The 24,253-nt window shown below is 56.8% G+C and overlaps 1 protein-coding gene across 1 annotated transcript in view; it reads right to left on the bottom strand.

Annotated features, from left to right (window-relative positions):
- The window catches only part of cox7a1 (cytochrome c oxidase subunit 7A1), a 49,049-nt gene that overhangs the window by 6,095 nt on the left and 18,701 nt on the right, over window positions 1–24,253 (bottom strand). Inside the window, exon 2 of the mRNA XM_085973586.1 lies at window positions 2,184–2,273. Coding sequence (XP_085829712.1) covers window positions 2,184–2,273 — 90 coding nt within the window. The remainder of the gene's footprint in view (window positions 1–2,183; window positions 2,274–24,253) is intronic.

Below are 24,253 nucleotides of genomic sequence, written 5' to 3'. Positions count from 1 at the left end.
GCACGCTCTCGCCTCTGAGTCAGATGGTCGTGGGCTCAAGACCTACTCCAGAGACTTGAGCACAAAGTCCAGGCTGACACTCCCAGTGCACTGCTGAGGGAGTGCTGCACTGTTGGAGGTGCCATTCTTCTGATGAGATGTTAAACCGAGGCCCCGTCTGCTCTCTCAGGTGGATGCAAAAGATCCTATGGCAGTATTTCGAAGAAGAGTAGGGGAGTTCTCCCCGGTGTCCTGGGGCCAATATTTATCCCTCAACCAACATCACAAAAACAGATTATCTGGTCATTGCTGTTTGTGGGAGCTTGCTGTGTGCAAATTGGCTGCTGCATTTCCTACATTACAACAGTGACTCCACTTCATTGGCTGTAATACTCTTTCAGGCCTCCTGAGGTTGTGAAAGGCGCTATAGAAATGCGAGTGTTTCTTTTCCTTGAGGACTGTATCTTCTGCTTCCCACATCAAAGCAGGGGACCGGCTTCTTTGTCCCGTGCTGCCTGCCAACCTTATCCTGCCAACTTCCAGGTAGCCCGAGGGGAGTTCCTGTACCAGGAACGTTGCTGCAGGTTAAGTTCTGCCACCAATGATGACCCTAATCACCAGGCACATTAACATGGGGGCTGGGAGCAAGGGCATTAACAATGAGTGAGGTCGCTGTCCCGCCGTTTGGCATCCACCCCAATGACATCACATGAGCCCCAAGAGCAGACAAGGTTCAGGGTGACCCTGCACAAGCAGATGGGCAGCAGCCTCAAGTAGGACCACCTGGGGTCCAGGCGGAACCAGCTCGAGAGCCAGCTCCATCTCAGCATCCTCTCAGTGATGCTCAGCTGACAGCCAGCTCACTGGCTCACCCCGAGGGAGAGGCCCGAGATAAAGTGCTGGGTTAGTTAGCAGAGACAGCAGCATTGATGAGCAGCCATGGTGCCAGGGATCAGGGACATCAGTCATGTGGAGAGACTGGAGAAGCTGGGATTGTTCTCCTTAGAGCGGAGAAGGTTAAAGGGAGATTTAATAGAAGTGTTCAAAATGATGAGGGGTTTTGATAGAGTAAATAAGGAGAAACTGTTTCCAGTGGCAGGAGGGTCGGTAACCAGAGGACACAGATTTAAGATAATTGGCAAAAGAACCAGAGGGGAGAGGAGGAGAATTTCTTTTTATGCAGCGAGTTGTTGTGATCTGGAACGCGCTGCCTGAAAGGGCGGTGGAAGCAGATTCAATAGAAACTTTCAAAAAGGGAGTTGAATCTATACTTGAAAAGGAAACATTTGCAGGACTGTGGGGAAAGAGTGGGGAAGTGGGACTAATTGGAGAGTTCGTTCAAAGAGCCGGCACAGGAACGATGGGCCGAATGGCCTCCTGTTGTGCTGTAAGATTGCATGATTCACATGGGTCAAAGAACCTGGTGGAAGGAAGTGTCAGGTTTTTTCAGAACAATGTCTTGTTAACTTATGTTTGCCGAATGGCTCCAGCGTCTGGGAATAGGCCTGCTTCTCAGCCCCTTCCTCCTCCAGTCCCTGCTCGGAGGAATCTTGCTGCTCCTCCAAGTCCATGCCACTGTGGATGGCTCAGGCGTGCAGTAAGCAGCAGACGCTGACCCTGGTCACTCGCGGGACGCTCCGCCGACCTGTCCAGGCCTCACTGACGCCGGCCCTCTCCTCTCAGTGCCCACTTCAGAAAGGAGCGGCCTGCACCTGACCAGCCAACAGCAGCAGTGGAGGGAAGCTGCCCACAGGCCACTCTGCGGGGCAGCCCATTCACACTCTCCCCGAGGACATCACTCGAGCTCGAGAACAGGCAAGGTTCAGATGGGCAGCGGGCTCAAGCAGCACCATCTGAGGGGAAGTTTACAGATTTCACAGATGCCATATTGACCACCGTCAGAACCGAGGCTAGTTCTGTCACGGGACGATCCTCTATGACACAGCTTCCCTCAGCATGAAGAGAAGGAAAGAGAGTGGATTAAGAGAGAGAAAAAAGAAACAGAAAAAGTAAAAAAAAGTATTAACATTTAAAAAACAGCTAGAAACAATTTCCACCAATTCATTTGGTCCCTTTCTGGGCCCCCAGGGTTGAGTGATGTGTCAGGAACATAAATCACCTCATTAACAGGGTCCTTACAACATTTATTATTTTTTCCCCAAAATTCCCTTTTAATTAAAAATATTTGAACATGTCACTGGTACCTGAAAGATCTTCTGCTTCTCCAGCACGTGGTTCTTGAACTGTTTCCTGACTGTTGTAGAAAAGGATCGAGAGGCCAGATGCTGCAGAGCCTGAGGGAGAAAGAGAAGAGTGTCGTCACTCCTCAGCTGTACCGGGCACCGAGAGAACACTGCTGCAGGGTCCTCCAGACCCGGGGGATCCCGGTCTCCATCCTGGTCTCGACCCCAGTCTGCATCCCGGCCTCCATCCCGGTGTGTTCTGAGTTTACTGAGGTCTTCCTCCCAGGTCACCGTCTGAGGCTGACCCAGACCCTTCGTAACTTCGGCGTCCGTTTTGACTCTGAGCTGAGCTTCCGACACCGCATCCTCTCCAGCACCAAGACCGCCTACCTCCACCTCCGTAACATCGCCCGCGTCCGCCCCGCCGCAGCTCATCTGCTGCTGAAACCCTCATCCCTGTCTTTGTCACCTCCAGGCTCGACTATTCCAACGCACTCCCGGCCGGCCTCCATTCTTGCACCCTCCAAAAACCTCAGCACATCTAAAACTCTGCCGCCCCGCGTCCTAACTCACATCCAGTCCCTCTCACCCATCACCCCCTGTCCTAACTCACACCCAGTCCCTCTCACCCATCACCCCCCCTGTCCTAACTCACACCCAGTCCCTCTCACCCATCACCCCCCGTGTCCTAACTCACACTCAGTGCCTCTCACCCATCACCCCCCGTGTCCTAACTCACACCCAGTCCTCTCACCCATCAACCCTCGTGTCCTAACTCACACCCAGTCCTCTCACCCATCACCCCCCGTGTCCTAACTCACACCCAGTCCTCTCACCCATCACCCCCCGTGTCCTAACTCACACCCAGTCCTCTCACCCATCACCCCTCGTGTCCTAACTCACACCCAGTCCCTCTCACCCATCACCCTCCGTGTCCTAACTCACACCCAGTCCCTCTCACCCATCACCCCGTGTCCTAACTCACACCAAGTCCCTCTCACCCATCACCCCCCATGTCCTAACTCACACCCAGTCCCTCTCACCCATCACCCCCCGTGTCCTAACTCACACCCAGTCCCTCTCACCCATCACCCCCCATGTCCTAACTCACACCCAGTCCCTCTCACCCATCACCCCCCATGTCCTAACTCACACCCAGTCCCTCTCACCCATCACCCCCCGTGTCCTAACTCACACCAAGTCCCTCTCACCCATCACCCCCCATGTCCTAACTCACACCCAGTCCCTCTCACCCATCACCCCCCATGTCCTAACTCACACTCAGTCCCTCTCACCCATCACCCACCGTGTCCTAACTCACACCCAGTCCCTCTCACCCATCAACCCCCGTGTCCTAACTCACACCAAGCCCCTCTCACCCATCACCCCCCGTGTCCTAACTCACACTCAGTCCCTCTCACCCATCACCCCGTGTCCTAACTCACACCCAGTCCCCTCACCCATCACCCCCCGTGTCCTAACTCACACCCAGTCCCTCTCACCCATCACCCCCCGTGTCCTAACTCACACCCAGTCCCTCTCACCCATCACCCCCTGTCCTAACTCACACCCAGTCCCCCTCACCCATCACACCCCGTGTCCTAACTCACACCCAGTCCCTCTCACCCATCACCCCCCGTGTCCTAACTCACACCCAGTCCCTCTCACCCATCACCCCGTGTCCTAACTCACACCCAGTCCCTCTCACCCATCACCCCCTGTCCTAACTCACACCCAGTCCCTCTCACCCATCACACCCGTGTCCTAACTCACACTCAGTCCCTCTCACCCATCACCCCCCGTGTCCTAACTCACACCCAGTCCCTCTCACCCATCACCCGCCGTGTCCTAACTCACACCCAGTCCCTCTCACCCATCAGCCCCCGTGTCCTAACTCACACTCAGTCCCTCTCACCCATCACCCCTTGTCCTAACTCACACCCACTCCTCTCACCCATCACCCCGTGTCCTAACTCACACCCAGTCCTCTCACCCATCACCCCCTGTCCTAACTCACACCCAGTCCCTCACCCATCACCCCCCGTGTCCTAACTCACACTCAGTCCCTCTCACCCATCACCCGCCCCCTCGTGTCCTAACTCACACCCAGTCCCCTCACCCATCACCCCCCGTGTCCTAACTCACACCCAGTCCCCTCACCCATCACCCCCGTGTCCTAACTCACACCCAGTCCTCTCACCCATCACCCCCTGTCCTAACTCACACCCAGTCCCTCACCCATCACCCCCCGTGTCCTAACTCACACTCAGTCCCTCTCACCCATCACCCGCCCCCTCGTGTCCTAACTCACACCCAGTCCCCTCACCCATCACCCCCCCGTGTCCTAACTCACACCCAGTCCCTCTCACCCATCACCCCCCCGTGTCCTAACTCACACTCAGCCCCCTCACCCATCACCCCCCGTGTCCTAACTCACACCCAGTCCCCTCACCCATCACCCCCCGTGTCCTAACTCACACTCAGTCCCTCTCACCCATCACCCCCCATGTCCTAACTCACACCCAGTCCCTCTCACCCATCACCCCCCATGTCCTAACTCACACCCAGTCCCTCTCACCCATCACCCCCCGTGTCCTAACTCACACCCAGTCCCCTCACCCATCACCCCCCGTGTCCTCACTCACACACAGTCCCTCTCACCCATCACCCCCCGTGTCCTAACTCACACCCAGTCCCTCTCACCCATCACCCCGTGTCCTAACTCACACCCAGTCCCTCTCACCCATCACCCCGTGTCCTAACTCACACCCAGTCCCCTCACCCATCACCCCCCGTGTCCTCACTCACACCCAGTCCCTCTCACCCATCACCCCGTGTCCTAACTCACACCCAGTCCCTCTCACCCATCACCCCCCGTGTCCTAACTCACACCCAGTCCCTCTCACCCATCACCCCCCGCATCCTAACTCACACCCAGTCCCTCTCACCCATCACCCCCCGCATCCTAACTCACACCCAGTCCCTCTCACCCATCACCCCCCCTGTCCTAACTCACACCCAGTCCTCTCACCCATCACCCCCTGTCCTAACTCACACCAAGTCCCTCTCACCCATCACCCACCCTGTCCTAACTCACACCCAGTCCCTCTCACCCATCACCCCCGTGTCCTAACTCACACCCAGTCCCTCTCACCCATCACCCCCCATGTCCTAACTCACACCCAGTCCCTCTCACCCATCACCCCCCCGTGTCCTAACTCACACTCAGTCCCTCTCACCCATCACCCACCGTGTCCTAACTCACACCCAGTCCCTCTCACCCATCAACCCCCGTGTCCTAACTCACACCCAGTCCCTCTTACCCATCAACCCCCGTGTCCTAACTCACACCCAGTCCCTCTCACCCATCACCCCCTGTCCTAACTCACACTCAGTCCCTCTCACCCATCACCCCCCCTGTCCTAACTCACACCGAGTCCCTCTCACCCATCACCCCCGTGTCCTAACTCACACCCAGTCCCTCTCACCCATCACACCCGTGTCCTAACAAACACCCAGTCCTCTCACCCATCACCCCCCCCGTGTCCTAACTCACACCCAGTCCTCTCACCCATCACCCGCCGTGTCCTAACTCACACCCAGTCCCTCTCACCCATCACCCGCCGTGTCCTAACTCACACTCAGTCCCTCTCACCCATCAACCCCCGTGTCCTAACTCACACCCAGTCCCTCTCACCCATCAACCCCCGTGTCCTAACTCACACCCAGTCCCTCTCACCCATCACCCCCTGTCCTAACTCACACCCAGTCCCTCTCACCCATCAGCCCCCGTGTCCTAACTCACACTCAGTCCCTCTCACCCATCACCCCCCATGTCCTAACTCACACCCACTCCTCTCACCCATCACCCCGTGTCCTAACTCACACTCAGTCCCTCTCACCCATCACCCGCCCCCTCGTGTCCTAACTCACACCCAGTCCCCTCACCCATCACCCCCCGTGTCCTAACTCACACCCAGTCCCCTCACCCATCACCCCGTGTCCTAACTCACACCCAGTCCCTCACCCATCACCCCCCATGTCCTAACTCACACCCAGTCCCTCTCACCCATCACCCGCCCCCTCGTGTCCTAACTCACACCCAGTCCCCTCACCCATCACCCCGTGTCCTAACTCACACCCACTCCTCTCACCCATCACCCCGTGTCCTAACTCACACCCAGTCCTCTCACCCATCACCCCGTGTCCTAACTCACACCAAGTCCCTCTCACCCCTCACCCCCCGTGTCCTAACTCACACTCAGTCCCTCTCACCCATCACCCCCCATGTCCTAACTCACACCCAGTCCCTCTCACCCATCACCCCCCATGTCCTAACTCACACCCAGTCCCTCTCACCCATCCCCCCGTGTCCTAACTCACACCCAGTCCCTCTCACCCATCACCCCGTGTCCTAACTCACACCCAGTCCCCTCACCCATCACCCCCCGTGTCCTAACTCACACCCAGTCCTCTCAGCCATCACCACGTGTCCTAACTCACACCCAGTCCCTCTCACCCATCACCCCCGTGTCCTAACTCACACCCAGTCCCCTCAGCCATCACCCCCCGTGTCCTAACTCACACCCAGTCCCTCTCACCCATCACCCCGTGTCCTAACTCACACCCAGTCCCTCTCACCCATCACCCCCCGTGTCCTCACTCACACACAGTCCCTCTCACCCATCACCCCCTGTCCTAACTCACACCCAGTCCCTCTCACCCATCACCCCCCGTGTCCTAACTCACACCCAGTCCCTCTCACCCATCACCCACCCCGTGTCCTAACTCACACCCAGTCCCTCGCACCCATCACCCCCTGTCCTAACTCACACCCAGTCCCTCTCACCCATCACCCCCCGTGTCCTAACGCACACCCAGTCCTCTCACCCATCACCCCGTGTCCTAACTCACACCCATTCCTCTCACCCCTCACTCCCCCGTGTCCTAACTCACACCCAGTCCCTCTCACCCATCACCCCCGGTGTCGTAACTCACACCGAGTCCCTCTCACCCATCACCCCGTGTCCTAACTCACACCCAGTCCTCTCACCCATCACCCCCCGTGTCCTAACTCACACCCAGTCCCTCTCACCCATCACCCCCTGTCCTAACTCACACCCAGTCCCTCTCACCCATCACCCCCCATGTCCTAACTCACACCCAGTCCCTCTCACCCATCACCCCGTGTCCTAACTCACACCCAGTCCCTCTCACCCATCACCCCCCGTGTCCTAACTCACACCCAGTCCCTCTCACCCATCACCCCCCGTGTCCTAACTCACACTCAGTCCCTCTCACCCATCACCCCCCGTGTCCTAACTCACACCCAGTCCCTCTCACCCATCACCCCCCGTGTCCTAACTCACACCCAGTCCCTCTCACCCATCACCCCCCGTGTCCTAACTCACACCCAGTCCCGCTCACCCATCACCCCCCGTGTCCTAACTCACACCCAGTCCCCTCACCCATCACCCCCCGTGTCCTAACTCACACCCAGTCCTCTCACCCATCACCCCCCGTGTCCTAACTCACACCCAGTCCCTCTCACCCATCACCCCCTGTCCTAACTCACACCCAGTCCCTCTCACCCATCACCCCCCGTGTCCTAACTCACACCCAGTCCCTCTCACCCATCACCCCGTGTCCTAACTCACACCCAGTCCCTCTCACCCATCACCCCCCGTGTCCTAACTCACACCCAGTCCCTCTCACCCATCACCCCCCGTGTCCTAACTCACACTCAGTCCCTCTCACCCATCACCCCCCGTGTCCTAACTCACACCCAGTCCCTCTCACCCATCACCCTCCGTGTCCTAACTCACACCCAGTCCCTCTCACCCATCACCCCCCGTGTCCTAACTCACACCCAGTCCCCTCACCCATCACCCACCGTGTCCTAACTCACACCCAGTCCCTCTCACCCATCAACCCCCATGTCCTAACTCACACCCAGTCCCTCTCACCCATCACCCCCCATGTCCTAACTCACACCAAGTCCCTCTCACCCATCACCCCCCGTGTCCTGACTCACACCCAGTCCCTCTCACCCATCACCCCCCGTGTCCTAACTCACACCCAGTCCCTCTCACCCATCACCCCCCGTGTCCTAACTCACACCCAGCCCCCCTCACTCATCACCCCCCGTGTCCTAACTCACACCCAGTCCTCTCACCCATCACCCCCCGTGTCCTAACTCACACCAAGTCCCTCTCACCCATCACCCCCCGTGTCCTAACTCACACCCAGTCCTCTCACCCATCACCCCCTGTCCTAACTCACACCCAGTCCTCTCACCCATCAACCCCTGTCCTAACTCACACCCAGTCCTCTCACCCATCACCCCCCGTGTCCTAACTCACACCCAGTCCTCTCAGCCATCACCCCGTGTCCTAACTCACACCCAGTCCCTCTCACCCATCACCCCCCGTGTCCTAACTCACACCCAGTCCCTCTCACCCATCACCCCCCGTGTCCTAACTCACACCCAGTCCCCTCCCCATCACCCCCCGTGTCCTAACTCACACCCAGTCCCCTCACCCATCACCCCCCGTGTCCTCACTCACACACAGTCCCTCTCACCCATCACCCCCCGTGTCCTAACTCACACCCAGTCCTCTCACCCATCACCCCCTGTCCTAACTCACACCCAGTCCCTCTCACCCATCACCCCCCGTGTCCTAACTCACACCCAGTCCCCTCACCCATCACCCCCCGTGTCCTCACTCACACACAGTCCCTCTCACCCATCACCCCCCGTGTCCTAACTCACACCCAGTCCCTCTCACCCATCACCCCCCGTGTCCTAACTCACACCCAGTCCCTCTCACCCATCACCCCCCGTGTCCTAACTCACACCCAGTCCCTCTCACCCATCACCCCCCGTGTCCTAACTCACACTCAGTCCCTCTCACCCATCACCCCGTGTCCTAACTCACACCCAGTCCCACTCACCCATCACCCCCGTGTCCTAACTCACACCCAGTCCCTCTCACCCATCACCCCTGTCCTAACTCACACCCAGTCCCTCTCACCCATCACCCCGTGTCCTAACTCACACCCAGTCCCTCTCACCCATCACCCCCCGTGTCCTAACTCACACCCAGTCCCTCTCACCCATCACCCCCCGTGTCCTAACTCACACCCAGTCCCCTCACCCATCACCCCCCGTGTCCTAACTCACACCCAGTCCCTCTCACCCATCACCCCCCGTGTCCTAACTCACACCCAGTCCCTCTCACCCATCACCCCCCGTGTCCTAACTCACACCAAGTCCCTCTCACCCATCACCCCCCGTGTCCTAACTCACACCCAGTCCCTCTCACCCATCACCCCCTGTCCTAACTCACACCAAGTCCCTCTCACCCATCACCCCCCGTGTCCTAACTCACACCCAGTCCTCTCACCCATCACCCCCCGTGTCCTAACTCACACCCAGTCCTCTCACCCATCACCCCCCGTGTCCTAACTCACACCCAGTCCTCTCACCCATCACCCCCCCTGTCCTAACTCACACCCAGTCCCTCTCACCCATCACCCCCCGTCCTAACTCACACCCAGTCCCTCTCACCCATCACCCCGTGTCCTAACTCACACCCAGTCCCCTCACCCATCACCCCCCGTGTCCTAACTCACACCCAGTCCCTCTCACCCATCACCCCCCTGTCCTAACTCACACCCAGTCCCTCTCACCCATCACCCCCCGTGTCCTAACTCACACCCAGTCCTCTCACCCATCACCCCCCGTGTCCTAACTCACACCCAGTCCCTCTCACCCATCACCCCCCCTGTCCTAACTCACACCCAGTCCTCTCACCCATCACCCCCTGTCCTAACTCACACCCAGTCCCTCTCACCCATCACCCCCTGTCCTAACTCACACCCAGTCCCTCTCACCCATCACCCCCGTGTCCTAACTCACACCCAGTCCCCTCACCCATCACCCCCTGTCCTAACTCACACCCAGTCCCCTCACCCATCACCCCCCGTGTCCTAACTCACACCCAGTCCCTCTCACCCATCACCCCCCGTGTCCTAACTCACACTCAGTCCCTCTCACCCATCACCCCGTGTCCTAACTCACACCCAGTCCCTCTCACCCATCACCTCGTGGCCTAACTCACACCCAGTCCCTCTCACCCATCATACCCGTGTCCTAACTCACACCCAGTCCCTCTCACCCATCACCCCCGTGTCCTAACTCACACCCAGTCCCTCTCACCCATCACCCCCGTGTCCTAACTCACACCCAGTCTCTCTCACCCATCACCCCCATGTCCTAACTCACACCCAGTCCTCTCACCCATCACCCCGTGTCCTAACTCACACCCAGTCCCTCTCACCCATCACCCCCCGTGTCCTAACTCACACCCAGTCCCTCTCACCCATCACCCCCCGTGTCCTAACTCACACCCAGTCGCTCTCACCCATCACCCCCCGTGTCCTAACTCACACCCAGTCCCCTCACCCATCACCCCCCGTGTCCTAACTCACACCCAGTCCCTCTCACCCATCACCCCCTGTCCTAACTCACACCCAGTCCCTCTCATCCCCCCCGCGTCCTAACTCACACCCAGTCCCTCTCACCCATCACCCCCCGTGTCCTAACTCACACCCAGTCCCCTCACCCATCACCCCCCGTGTCCTAACTCACACCCAGTCCCCTCACCCATCACCCCCGTGTCCCAACTCAAACCCAGTCCTCTCACCCATCCCCCCCGCGTCCTAACTCACACCCAGTCCTCTCACCCATCACCCCCCCTGTCCTAACTCACACCCAGTCCCTCTCACCCATCACCCCCCGTCCTAACTCACACCCAGTCCCTCTCACCCATCACCCCGTGTCCTAACTCACACCCAGTCCCCTCACCCATCACCCCCCGTGTCCTAACTCACACCCAGTCCCTCTCACCCATCACCCCCCGTCCTAACTCACACCCAGTCCCTCTCACCCATCACCCCCCGTGTCCTAACTCACACCCAGTCCTCTCACCCATCACCCCCCGTGTCCTAACTCACACCCAGTCCCTCTCACCCATCACCCCCCCTGTCCTAACTCACACCCAGTCCTCTCACCCATCACCCCCTGTCCTAACTCACACCCAGTCCCTCTCACCCATCACCCCCTGTCCTAACTCACACCCAGTCCCTCTCACCCATCACCCCCCGTGTCCTAACTCACACCCAGTCCCCTCACCCATCACCCCCTGTCCTAACTCACACCCAGTCCCCTCACCCATCACCCCCCGTGTCCTAACTCACACCCAGTCCCTCTCACCCATCACCCCCCGTGTCCTAACTCACACTCAGTCCCTCTCACCCATCACCCCGTGTCCTAACTCACACCCAGTCCCTCTCACCCATCACCCCCGTGTCCTAACTCACACCCAGTCCCCTCACCCATCACCCCCTGTCCTAACTCACACCCAGTCCCCTCACCCATCACCCCCCGTGTCCTAACTCACACCCAGTCCCTCTCACCCATCACCCCCCGTGTCCTAACTCACACTCAGTCCCTCTCACCCATCACCCCCGTGTCCTAACTCACACCCAGTCCCCTCACCCATCACCCCCTGTCCTAACTCACACCCAGTCCCCTCACCCATCACCCCCCGTGTCCTAACTCACACCCAGTCCCTCTCACCCATCACCCCCCGTGTCCTAACTCACACTCAGTCCCTCTCACCCATCACCTCGTGGCCTAACTCACACCCAGTCCCTCTCACCCATCATACCCGTGTCCTAACTCACACCCAGTCCCTCTCACCCATCACCCCCGTGTCCTAACTCACACCCAGTCCCTCTCACCCATCACCCCCGTGTCCTAACTCACACCCAGTCTCTCTCACCCATCACCCCCATGTCCTAACTCACACCCAGTCCTCTCACCCATCACCCCGTGTCCTAACTCACACCCAGTCCCTCTCACCCATCACCCCCCGTGTCCTAACTCACACCCAGTCCCTCTCACCCATCACCCCCCGTGTCCTAACTCACACCCAGTCGCTCTCACCCATCACCCCCCGTGTCCTAACTCACACCCAGTCCCCTCACCCATCACCCCCCGTGTCCTAACTCACACCCAGTCCCTCTCACCCATCACCCCCTGTCCTAACTCACACCCAGTCCCTCTCATCCCCCCCGCGTCCTAACTCACACCCAGTCCCTCTCACCCATCACCCCCCGTGTCCTAACTCACACCCAGTCCCCTCACCCATCACCCCCCGTGTCCTAACTCACACCCAGTCCCCTCACCCATCACCCCCGTGTCCCAACTCAAACCCAGTCCTCTCACCCATCCCCCCCGCGTCCTAACTCACACCCAGTCCCTCTCACCCATCACCCCCCGCGTCCTAACTCACACCCAGTCCCTCTCACCCATCACCCCCCGTGTCCTAACTCACACCCAGTCCCTCTCACCCATCACCCCCCGTGTCCTAACTCACACCCAGTCCCCTCACCCATCACCCCCCGTGTCCTAACTCACACCCAGTCCCTCTCACCCATCCCCCCCGCGTCCTAACTCACACCCAGTCCCTCTCACCCATCACCCCCTGTCCTAACTCACACCCAGTCCCTCTCATCCCCCCCGCGTCCTAACTCACACCCAGTCCCCTCACCCATCACCCCCCGTGTCCTAACTCACACCCAGTCCCTCTCATCCCCCCCGCGTCCTAACTCACACCAAGTCCCTCTCACCCATCACCCCCGTGTCTTAACTCACACCCAGTCCCTCTCACCCATCACCCCCGTGTCTTAACTCACACCCAGTCCCTCTCACCCATCACCCCGTGTCCTAACTCACACCCAGTCCCCTCACCCATCACCCCCCGTGTCCTAACTCACACCCAGTCCCTCTCACCCATCACCCCCCCTGTCCTAACTCACACCCAGTCCCTCTCACCCATCACCCCGCGTGTCCCAACTCACACCCAGTCCCTCTCACCCATCACCCCCGTGTCTTAACTCACACCCAGTCCCTCTCACCCATCACCCCCGTGTTCTAACTCACACCCAGTCCCTCTCACCCATCACCCCCGTGTCCTAACTCACACCCAGTCCCTCTCACCCATCACCCCCATCCTAACTCACACCCAGTCCCTCTCACCCATCACCCCCCCTGTCCTAACTCACACTCAGTCCCGTTCACCCATCAACCCCCCGTCCTAACTCACACCCAGTCCCTCTCACCCATCACCCCCCATGTCCTAACTCACACTCAGTCCCGTTCACCCATCAACCCCCCGTCCTAACTCACACCCAGTCCCTCTCACCCATCACCCCCCGTGTCCTAACTCACACCCAGTCCCTCTCACCCATCACCCCCCATGTCCTAACTCACACCCAGTCCCCTCACCCATCACCCCCCGTGTCCTAACTCACACCCAGTCCCTCTCACCCATCACCCACCGTGTCCTAACTCACAACCAGTCCCCTCACCCATCACCCCCATGTCCTACCTCACACCCAGTCCCCTCACCCATCACCCCCCCCCGTGCCCTAACTCACACCAAGTCCCGTTCACCCATCACCCCCTTGTCCAGCAACCCCTTGAATTTGCATCTCGTGTTTAAATCCCTCATGGCCTCGCCCCCTCCCTATCTCTGTAACCTCCTCCAGCACTCAACCCTTCAAGATCGCTGCGCTCCTCCAATTCTGACCTCTTACACATCCCTGATTTTCATCGCTCCACCACTGGTGGCCGTGTCTTCAGCTGTCTAGGCCCCAAGCTCTGGAATTCCCTCCATAAACCTCTCTGCCTCTCCACCACTCTCTCCTCCTTTAATATAACAACAACTTGCATTTATATAGCGTGTTTAGCATGGTAAAACATCCCAAGGTGCTTCACAGGAGTGATTATCAAACAAAACTTGACCGAGCCACATAGGGAGATCTTAGGACAGGTGACCAAAGGCTTGGTCAAAGGGTAGCTGATGGCACCTTTCGGGATGTGAAAGAGGCCAGAATTGGAGGAGTGCAGAGATCTCAGAGAGCTGTGGGGCTGGAGGAAGTTACAGTGATAGGAAGGGGCGAGGCAGTGGAGCGATTTGAAAACAAGGGTAAGAATTTTTAAATCGCGGCGCTGCTATGTAGGTCAGCGAGAACAAATTAAAGACGCTCTTTAAAAGACACTCTGACCAAGCTTTTGGTCACCTGTCCTACTATCACCTTATGTGGCTCGGTGTCAAATTTTGTTCGGTAACGCTCCTGTGAAGCACCTTCGGATATTTTACTATGTTAAAGGCGCAATATAAATGCAAGTTGTTGTTGTTGTTATACTGTGCTATTGAGCCTAAGAAAGGGCCCCACTGATCTATCAGTGTGACCAACACCAGCACAGGTTAGGTACAAGTCATCCCACTGCTACATTGCTCTACTTTGTGTCCATTTCTCGGGCACAAGATGAACGCAATGCACGACAACTTCTGTCCCAAAGCTTGGTTTTCACAGAATCACAGAATCACAGAAACCCCACAGTGCAGATAGAGGCCATTTCGGCCCATCGAGCCTGCACCGACACATATCCCACCCGATCCCCGTAACCCCTACACCAACACATATCCCACCCTATCCTGTAACCCCACGTATTTAATCCCCCTAACACTAAGGGTCAATTTATCATAGCCAATCAACCTAACCTGCACATCTTTATACAAAATGGTTTTGCTTTTTTGTCGGGGTTGTTTTGGGCAGAGCAGTTGGAGTGACAGATGTGACCTTCGGCCTGTGTCAAGTCTGACAGCGACACAATCTGCCGCTCAGCGGTAGGGCAGACTTGAGACAGACAGCAACACTCCAGCCCGCTCAGCTCCAACTAAAGCGAAAGCAACAGCCCCAACCCAGAGTCTTAAGCTGATGAAAATTAAACAAAGCTGTGTCCCCAGCCCGCAGTCCCAGTGTGCACCCTCCATCGTCGCTGGGTCACAATCCTGGAACTCCCTCCCTAACAGCACTCTGGGACAATGTTCCCTGGAATTCTCTTTTCCCTGCGCGGGTCCTTTAATCTGTATCTCTACCAGCGGCACAGCTGGTGAGCGGCCTGAGCGGGTCCTCGCGATCGGTGCCCGGCCGCACACTTCAGGGGGAACATTGCTGTGGGAGCACCTTCACCGCACGAACTGCTGCGGGTCAAGGCAGCGGCTCACCGCCACCTTCTCAGGGCAACGAGGGATGGGCAATAAATGCCGGCCTTGCCAGCGACGCCCACATCCCACATATGATTTTTTTTTACGCCCTGCACTCCTCCCACTCTAGATTACTGCTCATTCCCCACTCCAGGATCCGTGGCCAATCTTTCAATCGCTATTTCCCTACTCATTAAGCCTCTCCAAATGCTACTCTGCCTCATTAATCTCTCTCCCTGCAAGAGCTTCTTAAAAGCTTCCACCTTTCTGTCCCCCAATTAAGTTTTCCTGTCTCTTGCTGCTCTGCCCCTCTTTCCCTCTTGTAAAGGACTCTGAGGTATTCCAGTGTTATGGAAACACAAGATGTTGAAGTGACAGATTGTACTTGGCAAAACTTGTTAAATTCCCCACCACCAAAGGCCAATTAAGATACTCCGTTCCTTTGCAGTTCACTGACAATTGGGTCTACCCGCTCCTCCCAGGCACACAGGTCGCTGAGCAATCTCTGTGTTCCACATCATAGAATCACACAGCCCAGAAGGAGGCCATTCGGCCCATCGTGCCTGTGCCAGCTCTTTGAATGAGCTCTCCAATTAGTCCCACTCCCCCGCTCTTCCCTCATAGTCCTGCTAATTTTTCCTTTTCAAGTATTTATCCAATTCCCTTTTGAAAGTTTCTATTGAATCTGCCTCCACCGCCCTTTCAGGCAGCGTGTTCCAGATCACAACAACTCGCCGTGTAAAAAAAATTCATCTCCCCTCTGGTTCTTTTGCCAATTACCTTAAATCTGTGTCCTCTGGTTACCGACCCTCCTGCCACTGGAAACAGTTTCTCCTTATTTATTCTATCAAAACCCCTCATAATTGGAGAACATCTGGCTGCAAACAGCTGGGCAGAGACTGCCTGCTCTGCATTCCTCGGTGCAATCACTGAGGGGTGGGGGGGGGGGGGCGGGTAGAGAGAATGGGGGACATGTCCCACCATTGTTTTTAACTTCTCTCCCTCCCTGCTCCAAACCCTACACTTGTTCCCAAACTCTTTAAATATGGCGACACCTCTCCCCTCCAGCACCAGGGAGCGGTCAATCTGACTGTGGAATCCTCCTGTCAGGCAAGCCACATTCCTGACCCTAGTGACCCTGAAATCCTGCTTTTGAATAAGTAAATGATGGTTTGGGGGAAAAACATACATCTATTGAGAGTTTAATGCTTTAAGGTGCTCAATTCTCCACAACTGTTTGATGTAAAGTTAAAACCAAACTCGCTCCTGTTCATTTCTATGGAAACCTCTTTTTTCCAGGAAGTCTTTTCCGATGCTAAAGGTTGGCTAACGCTGGGTAGACAGTTTATTTTTTACTAGCTCTTTATTTGTCTGTTCCTGTCTGTATTCATTGAGGCGTCTTTGTGCCAAATACCCAGAGGACAGAGAGGATTCCTGCTGGTGCTGTTTTTGGTGCAAGAGTGACCTCAGGGTCGTTCTCCATCACAGATACCCCCTCAGGGTGGTTCTAGATCACAGATTCCCCCTCAGAGTCGTTCTCCATCACAGATTCCCCCTCAGGGTCGTTCTCCATCACAGATCCCCCCTCAGAGTTGTTCTAGATCACAGATTCCCCCTCAGGGTGGTTCTAGATCACAGTTTCCCCCTCAGGGTGGTTCTAGATCACAGATTCCCCCTCAGGATCGTTCTAGGTCACAGATTCCCCCTCAGGGTGGTTCTAGATCACAGATTCCCCTCAGGGTGGTTCTAGATCACAGATTCTCCCTCGGGTGGTTCTAGATCACAGATTCCCCCTCAGGGTGGTTCTAGATCACAGATCCCCCTCAGGATAGTTCTAGATCACAGAATCCCCCTCAGGGTGGTTCTAGATCACAGATTCCCCTCAGGGTGGTTCTAGATCACAGATTCTCCCTCAGGGTGGTTCTAGATCACAGATCCCCCCCCCCCTCAGGGTGGTTCTAGATCACAGATTCCCCTCAGGATAGTTCTAGATCACAGAATCCCCCTCAGGGTGGTTCTAGATCACAGATTCCCCGCAGGGTGGTTCTAGATCACAGATTCTCTCTCAGGGTGGTTCTAGATCACAGATTCCCCTCAGGGTGGTTCTAGATCACAGATTCTCCCTCAGGGTGGTTCTAGATCACAGATTCCCCCTCAGGGTGGTTCTAGATCACAGATTCCCCTCAGGATAGTTCTAGATCACAGAATCCCCCTCAGGGTGGTTCTAGATCACAGATTCCCCGCAGGGTGGTTCTAGATCACAGATTCCCCCTCAGGGTGGTTCTAGATCACAGATTCCCCTCAGGGTGGTTCTAGATCACAGATTCCCCTCAGGGTGGTTCTAGATCACAGATTCCCCTCAGGGTGGTTCTAGATCACAGATTCCCCTCAGGGTGGTTCCAGATCACAGATTCTCCCTCAGGGTGGTTCTAGATCACAGATTCTCCCTCAGGGTGGTTCTAGATCACAGATTCCCCCTCAGGGTGGTTCTAGATTACAGATTCCCCTCAGGGTGGTTCTAGATAACAGATTCCCCCTCAGGGTGGTTCTAGATCACAGATTCTCCCTCAGGCTGGTTCTAGATCACAGATTCCCCCTCAGGCTGGTTCTAGATCACAGATTCCCCTCAGGGTGGTTCTAGATCACGGATTCCCCTGAGGATCGTTCTAGATCACAGATTCCCCCTCAGGGTGATTCTCCAGCACGGATTCTCCTCCCTTGACAAATCACCTGAAAAAGCCATCACGTGGAGCATCATGCAGGAAGCCTGCTCCCTTCTGGCCTATGTTTTAGACTGATCATTATTCAAAGTCTTGTGTCTGTAATATTGCAGTGAGTCATAATGTCCCCATAGTAACCATGTGCCACCAGAGAGTAGCAAGTCCCATGCATTGGTCCTTATTAACCATGTGACACCACAGGCCAATGAGACCTCACCATTGGTCCGTGCTATCCACACATGGTCACAACACACAAGGCAGCCATTTTTAAAAACATTTTTTACTTTTAATTATACCTTTTCTTTTTTTCTCCCACATAACAACAACAACTTATATTTATATAGTGCCTTTAATGTAGTAAAACATCCCAAGGCACTGCACAGGAGCAACTGAAACCAGGGATGTGCAAGAGACCAGAATTGGAGGAATGTAGAGATCTCGGGGCGGTTGTAGGGCTGGAGGAGGTTACAGAGAAAGGGAGGGTCGAGGCCATGGAGGGTTTTGAAAACAAGGATGAGAATGTTAAAAATTGAGGCTTTGCTCAACTGGGAGCCAGTGTAGGCCAGCGAGCACAGGGGAGATGGGTGAACGGGACTTGGTGCGAGTTAGGACACGGGCAGCCGAGCTTTGGAAGAGCTGAAGTTTTTGGAGGGCGGAAGAAGGGAGGCCGGCCAGGAGAGTGTTGGAATAGTCAAGTCTAGAGGTAACAAAGGCATGGATAAGGTTTTTCAACAGCAGCTGGGCTGAGGCTGGGGCGGAGGCGGGCGATGTTACGGAGGCGGAAGTAGGCGGTCTTAGTGATGGCATGGAGATGTGGTTAGAAGCTCATTTCAGGGTCAAATATGACACCAAGGTTGCAAGCGGTCTGGTGCAGCCTCAGACAGATGCCAGGGAGAGGGACGGAGTCGGTGGTCAGGGAACGGAGTTTGTGGTGGGGACCGAAGACAATGGCTTTGCTCTTCCCAATATTTAGTTGGAGGAAATTTCTGCTCATCCAGAACTGGATGTCGGACAAGCAGTCTGACAACTTAGAGACCGTGGAGGGGTCGAGAGAGGTGGTGGTGAGGTAGAGCTGGGTGTTGCCAGCGTACGTGTGGAAACTGACGCTGTGTTTTTGGATGATGTCGTCGAGGGGCAACATGGAGATGAGAAATAGTCCCAGCCGCTCAGCCTACTCAGAATCACCTCTCTTAGTGATGCCATTCGCTGATGTCCTGGTCTATGCATCTATGTTTGACCTAGCCTTTCTACCTTGCCCAACCTGGCACCCTACCCAACCCCCACCCTGGGCCTCTCTACCCTGCCCCACCCCCACCTGGGCCTCTCTACCCTGCCCCACCCCCACCTGGGCCTCTCTACCTGTGATGAAATAACTCTGTGTTCTGGCATTTGTATTGTTGTTGTTGTACTTGTTAATGTCTGGAATGTTCCACCGGTGTAACCACTAATGCTCCTCCATAGCCCCGCCCCTCTTCTGGAATGTTCTACCAAGGGCTGGGTCGGTGATGAATGATGGTTGCCCTGTGTTAACTTGATGCCATGTTCTTCCTTAATAAAAGTCTTTAGTTTTAAGCTTTAACCTCATGGATTCAGGCAGTTATTCGGCACATCAATTTTATTAAGTAACAACTTTTGGAAGATGGATCGATTTTTGAAACCAGAGCGTCTGGATATCGATCCCCATTCGGCAGACGCGTCGAAGAAATTAACGTATTGGCTTCGATGTTTTGAACACTTCATCGCAGCGGTCGATTCGACGGTTAACAAGTTGGGTCTTCTAACCAACTTGGTAATTCATCAAACTTACTGGATAATTGAAGATATTACTACATATGAAGAGGCCCTCGCAGCCCTTAAGGCCCAGTACCTTAAGTCGGTTAACGAAGTATACGCCAGGTATCTTTTGTCTACTCACAGGCAATTACCCGAGGAATCTCTGGACGATTTCCTGCAGGACCTTAAGGCTTTGGTTAAGGATTGCAACTACAAGGCTGTCTCTGCCATAGTGTATCAGGAAGAAGCCATCCGCGATTCTTTCATATCTGGCCTCCGATCTAATTATATTAGACAGAGACTCCTCGAGAATGACTCGTTAGTTTTAAAAATGGTCATCGCTACTGCTCGATCGTTAGATGTAGCCCAGAAGAATTTAGAAGTGTATGCATCAGCCCATGTGTCTCTCTCAGCCTTGTGTGTTCCAAGTATGGAGGCATCCATAACACCAATGGAGCCTCCACTTAATCCTATTGTTGCGGCTGTACCCCATGGGTCTAAGTGTTATTTTTGTGGCCAATCTAAACACCCCAGGCAAAGAGACCCAGCCCTTGGCGACGAATGCCACCCCTCATGAAAGGATGTTTAGTTTTCCAAGAAAAGCTACTAATGGAGTAATGTTACCCACATGGTTGACGACCACGGGCCCTGTGTTGTTGCGCAGACATGTGAGAGGCCACAAGACTGATCCACTGGTGGAGGAAGTACAACTCCTCCATGCTAATCCCCAGTATGCGTATATTCAATATCCGGATGGGCGAGAGGATACGGTCTCTATTAAAGATCTTGCACCTGCTGGAGCTCGAAAAGAGTTCGACTCTGAGAGTAGAGTTTTCAATCGTGGTATTGGACCTTCAGAGGCACAAACCCTCAGTGTGGAAAACACTGATGATTCTGGGAATTCGAATGAACCGGAGTTAGTACTCCGGGAGGAGCCTCAGCAAGAGTTACATCGTTCCCAGAGGATTATTAGACCTCCTGACAGACTGAATCTATAGCAGGGGGTGAATGTGATGAAATAACTCTGTGTTCTGGCATTTGTATTGTTGTTGTTGTTGTTGTATTTGTTAATGTCTGGAATGTTCCACCGGTGTAACCACTAATGCTCCTCCATAGCCCCGCCCCTCTTCTGGAATGTTCTACCAAGGGCTGGGTCGGTGATGAATGATGGTGGCCCTGTGTTAACTTGATGCCATGTTCTTACTTAATAAAAGCCTTTAGTTTTAAGCTTTAACCTCACGGATTCAGGCAGTTATTTGGCACATCACTACCCAGCCCCACCCTCACCTGGTCCTCTCTACCCTGCCCGTCCCCCACCCTGGGCCTCTCTACCCTGCCCCACCCCCACCCTGGGCCTCTCTACCCTGCCCGTCCCCCACCCTGGGCCTCTCTACCCTGCCCCACCCTCACCTGGTCCTCTCTATGCTGCCCCACCCCCACCCTGGGCCTCTCTACCCTGCCCGTCCCCCACCTGGTCCTCTCTACCCTGCCCCACCCCCACCTGGGCCTCTCTACCCTGCCCCACCCCCACCTGGTCCTCTCTACCCCGCCTGACCCCCACCCTGGTCCTCTCTACCCTGCCCAACCCTCACCTGGTCCTCTCTACCCTGCCCAACCCCCACCTGGTCCTCTCTACCCTGCCCCACCCCCACCTGGGCCTCTCTACCCTGCCCAACCCCCACCCTGGTCCTCTCTACCCTGCCCAACCCTCACCTGGTCCTCTCTACCCTGCCTGTCCCCCACCTGGGCCTCTCTACCCTGCCCAACCCCCACCCTGGTCCTCTCTACCCTGCCCGTCCCCCACCTGGGCCTCTCTACCCTGCCCCACCCTCACCTGGTCCTCTCTACCCTGCCTGTCCCCCACCCTGGTCCTCTCTACCCTGCCCGTCCCCCACCTGGGCCTCTCTACCCTGCCTGTCCCCCACCCTGGTCCTCTCTACCCTGCCCGTCCCCCACCTGGGCCTCTCTACACTGCCCCACCCCCACCTGGTCCTCTCTACCCTGCCCCACCCCCACCTGGGCCTCTCTACCCTGCCCCACCCCCACCTGGTCCTCTACCCTGCCCAACCCCCACCCTGGTCCTCTCTACCCTGCCCGTCCCCCACCTGGTCCTCTCTACCCTGCCCCACCCCCACCTGGGCCTCTCTACCCTGCCCAACCCCCACCCTGGTCCTCTCTACCCTGCCCGTCCCCCACCCTGGGCCTCTCTATCCCGCCCCACCCCCACCTGGGCCTCTCTACCCTGCCCAACCCCCACCCTGGGCCTCTCTACCCCACCCGACCCCCACCTGGTCCTCTCTACCCTGCCCCACCCTCACCTGGGCCTCTCTACCCTGCCCCACCCCCACCTGGGCCTCTCTACCCCGCCCGACCCCCACCTCGGCCTCTCTACCCTGCCCCACCCTCACCTGGGCCTCTCTACCCTGCCCAACCCCCACCCTGGGCCTCTCTACCCTGCCCCACCCCCACCTGGTCCTCTCTACCCTGCCCCACCCTCACCTGGGCCTCTCTACCCTGCTCCACCCCCACCTGGGCCTCTCTACCCTGCCCAACCCCCACCTGGTCCTCTCCACCCCACCCGACCCCCACCTGGGCCCAATCTGCCCTGCCTCACCCCCACCCTGGGCCTCTCTACCCTGCCCCACCCCCACCTGGTCCTCTCTACCCTGCCCCACCCTCACCTGGGCCTCTCTACCCTGCTCCACCCCCACCTGGGCCTCTCTACCCTGCCCAACCCCCACCTGGGCCTCTCTACCCTGCCCAACCCCCACCTGGTCCTCTCTACCCTGCCCCACCCCCACCTGGGCCTCTGTACCCTGCTCCACCCCCACCTGGGCCTCTCTACCCTGCCCAACCCCCACCTGGTCCTCTCCACCCCACCCGACCCCCACCTGGGCCCAATCTGCCCTGCTCCACCCCCACCTGGGCCTCTCTACCCTGCCCAACCCCCACCCTGGGCCTCTCTACCCTGCCCCACCCCCACCTGGTCCTCTCCACCCCGCCCGACCCCCACCTGGGCCTCTCTACCCTGCCCCACCCCCACCTGGGCCTCTGTACCCTGCTCCACCCCCACCTGGGCCTCTCTACCCCGCCCCACCCCCACCTGGGCCTCTCTACCCTGCCCCACCCCCACCCTGGTCCTCTCCACCCCGCCCGACCCCCACCTGGGCCTCTCTACCCTGCCCCACCCCCACCTGGGCCTCTGTACCCTGCTCCACCCCCACCTGGGCCTCTCTACCCCGCCCGACCCCCACCTGGGCCTCTCTACCCTGCCCAACCCCCACCTGGTCCTCTCCACCCCGCCCGACCCCCACCTGGGCCTCTCTACCCTGCCCCACCCCCACCTGGGCCTCTCTACCCTGCCCCACCCCCACCTGGTCCTCTCCACCCCGCCCCACCCCCACCTGGTCCTCTCTACCCTGCCCCACCCTCACCTGGGCCTCTCTACCCTGCCCAACCCCCACCTGGGCCTCTCTACCCTGCCCGACCCCCACCTGGGCCTCTCTACCCTGCCCCACCCCCACCTGGGCCTCTCTACCCCGCCCCACCCCCACCTGGTCCTCTCTACCCCACCCCACCCCCACCTGGGCCCAATCTGCCCTCACTGCCTGACCTGGTCTCAACCCAACCTTGCTTCTCCCTGGTGACCCAACTCTGAATGGCGTGTGTTGCAGCAGCCAGCCTGCTTCCCGGACATCCCATTTGAACTTGTTTTTCTCCAGTTGTTTCCCGTTCTGGTTTGTCCTTCCACCAAATAGCAAAAAAATGTAAGTTGTGTCTGAAGCTGTGAGGAAGGGGAATGAGAACTGGGGCGATTGGACATTGCATTGCACGCCATTGGGGACTGATGGCTCGGAATACATCATTGTCCTTAAGGCTTCCTGGCACTGAGGGAATAATTTGATGCCGTATTATTCATGATACTGTTAGTGCAAAGGTAACATGTATCCCAGCAACCAGATTCAATTCCCAGTATTCCTGACAAGTGTAATCACTCACCAAAGGCCTATTGATCCTTCTTCCAATTGGAATACATTCAACTTTCCTTTCTGTTACCTGAGACGTGCTTTAGAAGTATTCAAGTTTGAAGAGCACGATCAATACAAACCCAAACTGAATGCCAGGAAAGCACAGCACAAGTAGTCTAATTAATAGGTATCGCCTTGTGAAATTAAATAAAAGAATCAAAACAAAGTCACAAAGCAGAGATTGTGCATCAGTGGTCAAGTCGACAATCTATGAAGAACATTGGGCAGGAGTGGTGCACTGGACCAATCAACTGGCTAGTAAGGGTCCTATATGGTATGGGTTTGGCTCACTCAACCCAATTCCGAGTCGGCTTGGGCCCACAGCACAAAACTGTTCTTAATTGCATAGTAAAGTAATGTTCTACTGGCTAAATCATAGAACCACGCAGCACAGAGGGAAGCCATTCGGCCCATCGTGTCTGTCTCAACTCGCTGACAGGGCTCTC

The sequence above is a fragment of the Somniosus microcephalus genome, chromosome 34, assembly GCF_052327205.1.
Source record: "Somniosus microcephalus isolate GS21.2 chromosome 34, FLI_Smic_1.0, whole genome shotgun sequence".
Taxonomy (NCBI): domain Eukaryota; kingdom Metazoa; phylum Chordata; class Chondrichthyes; order Squaliformes; family Somniosidae; genus Somniosus; species Somniosus microcephalus.
This window is presented reverse-complemented; position numbering and strand designations above follow the sequence as displayed.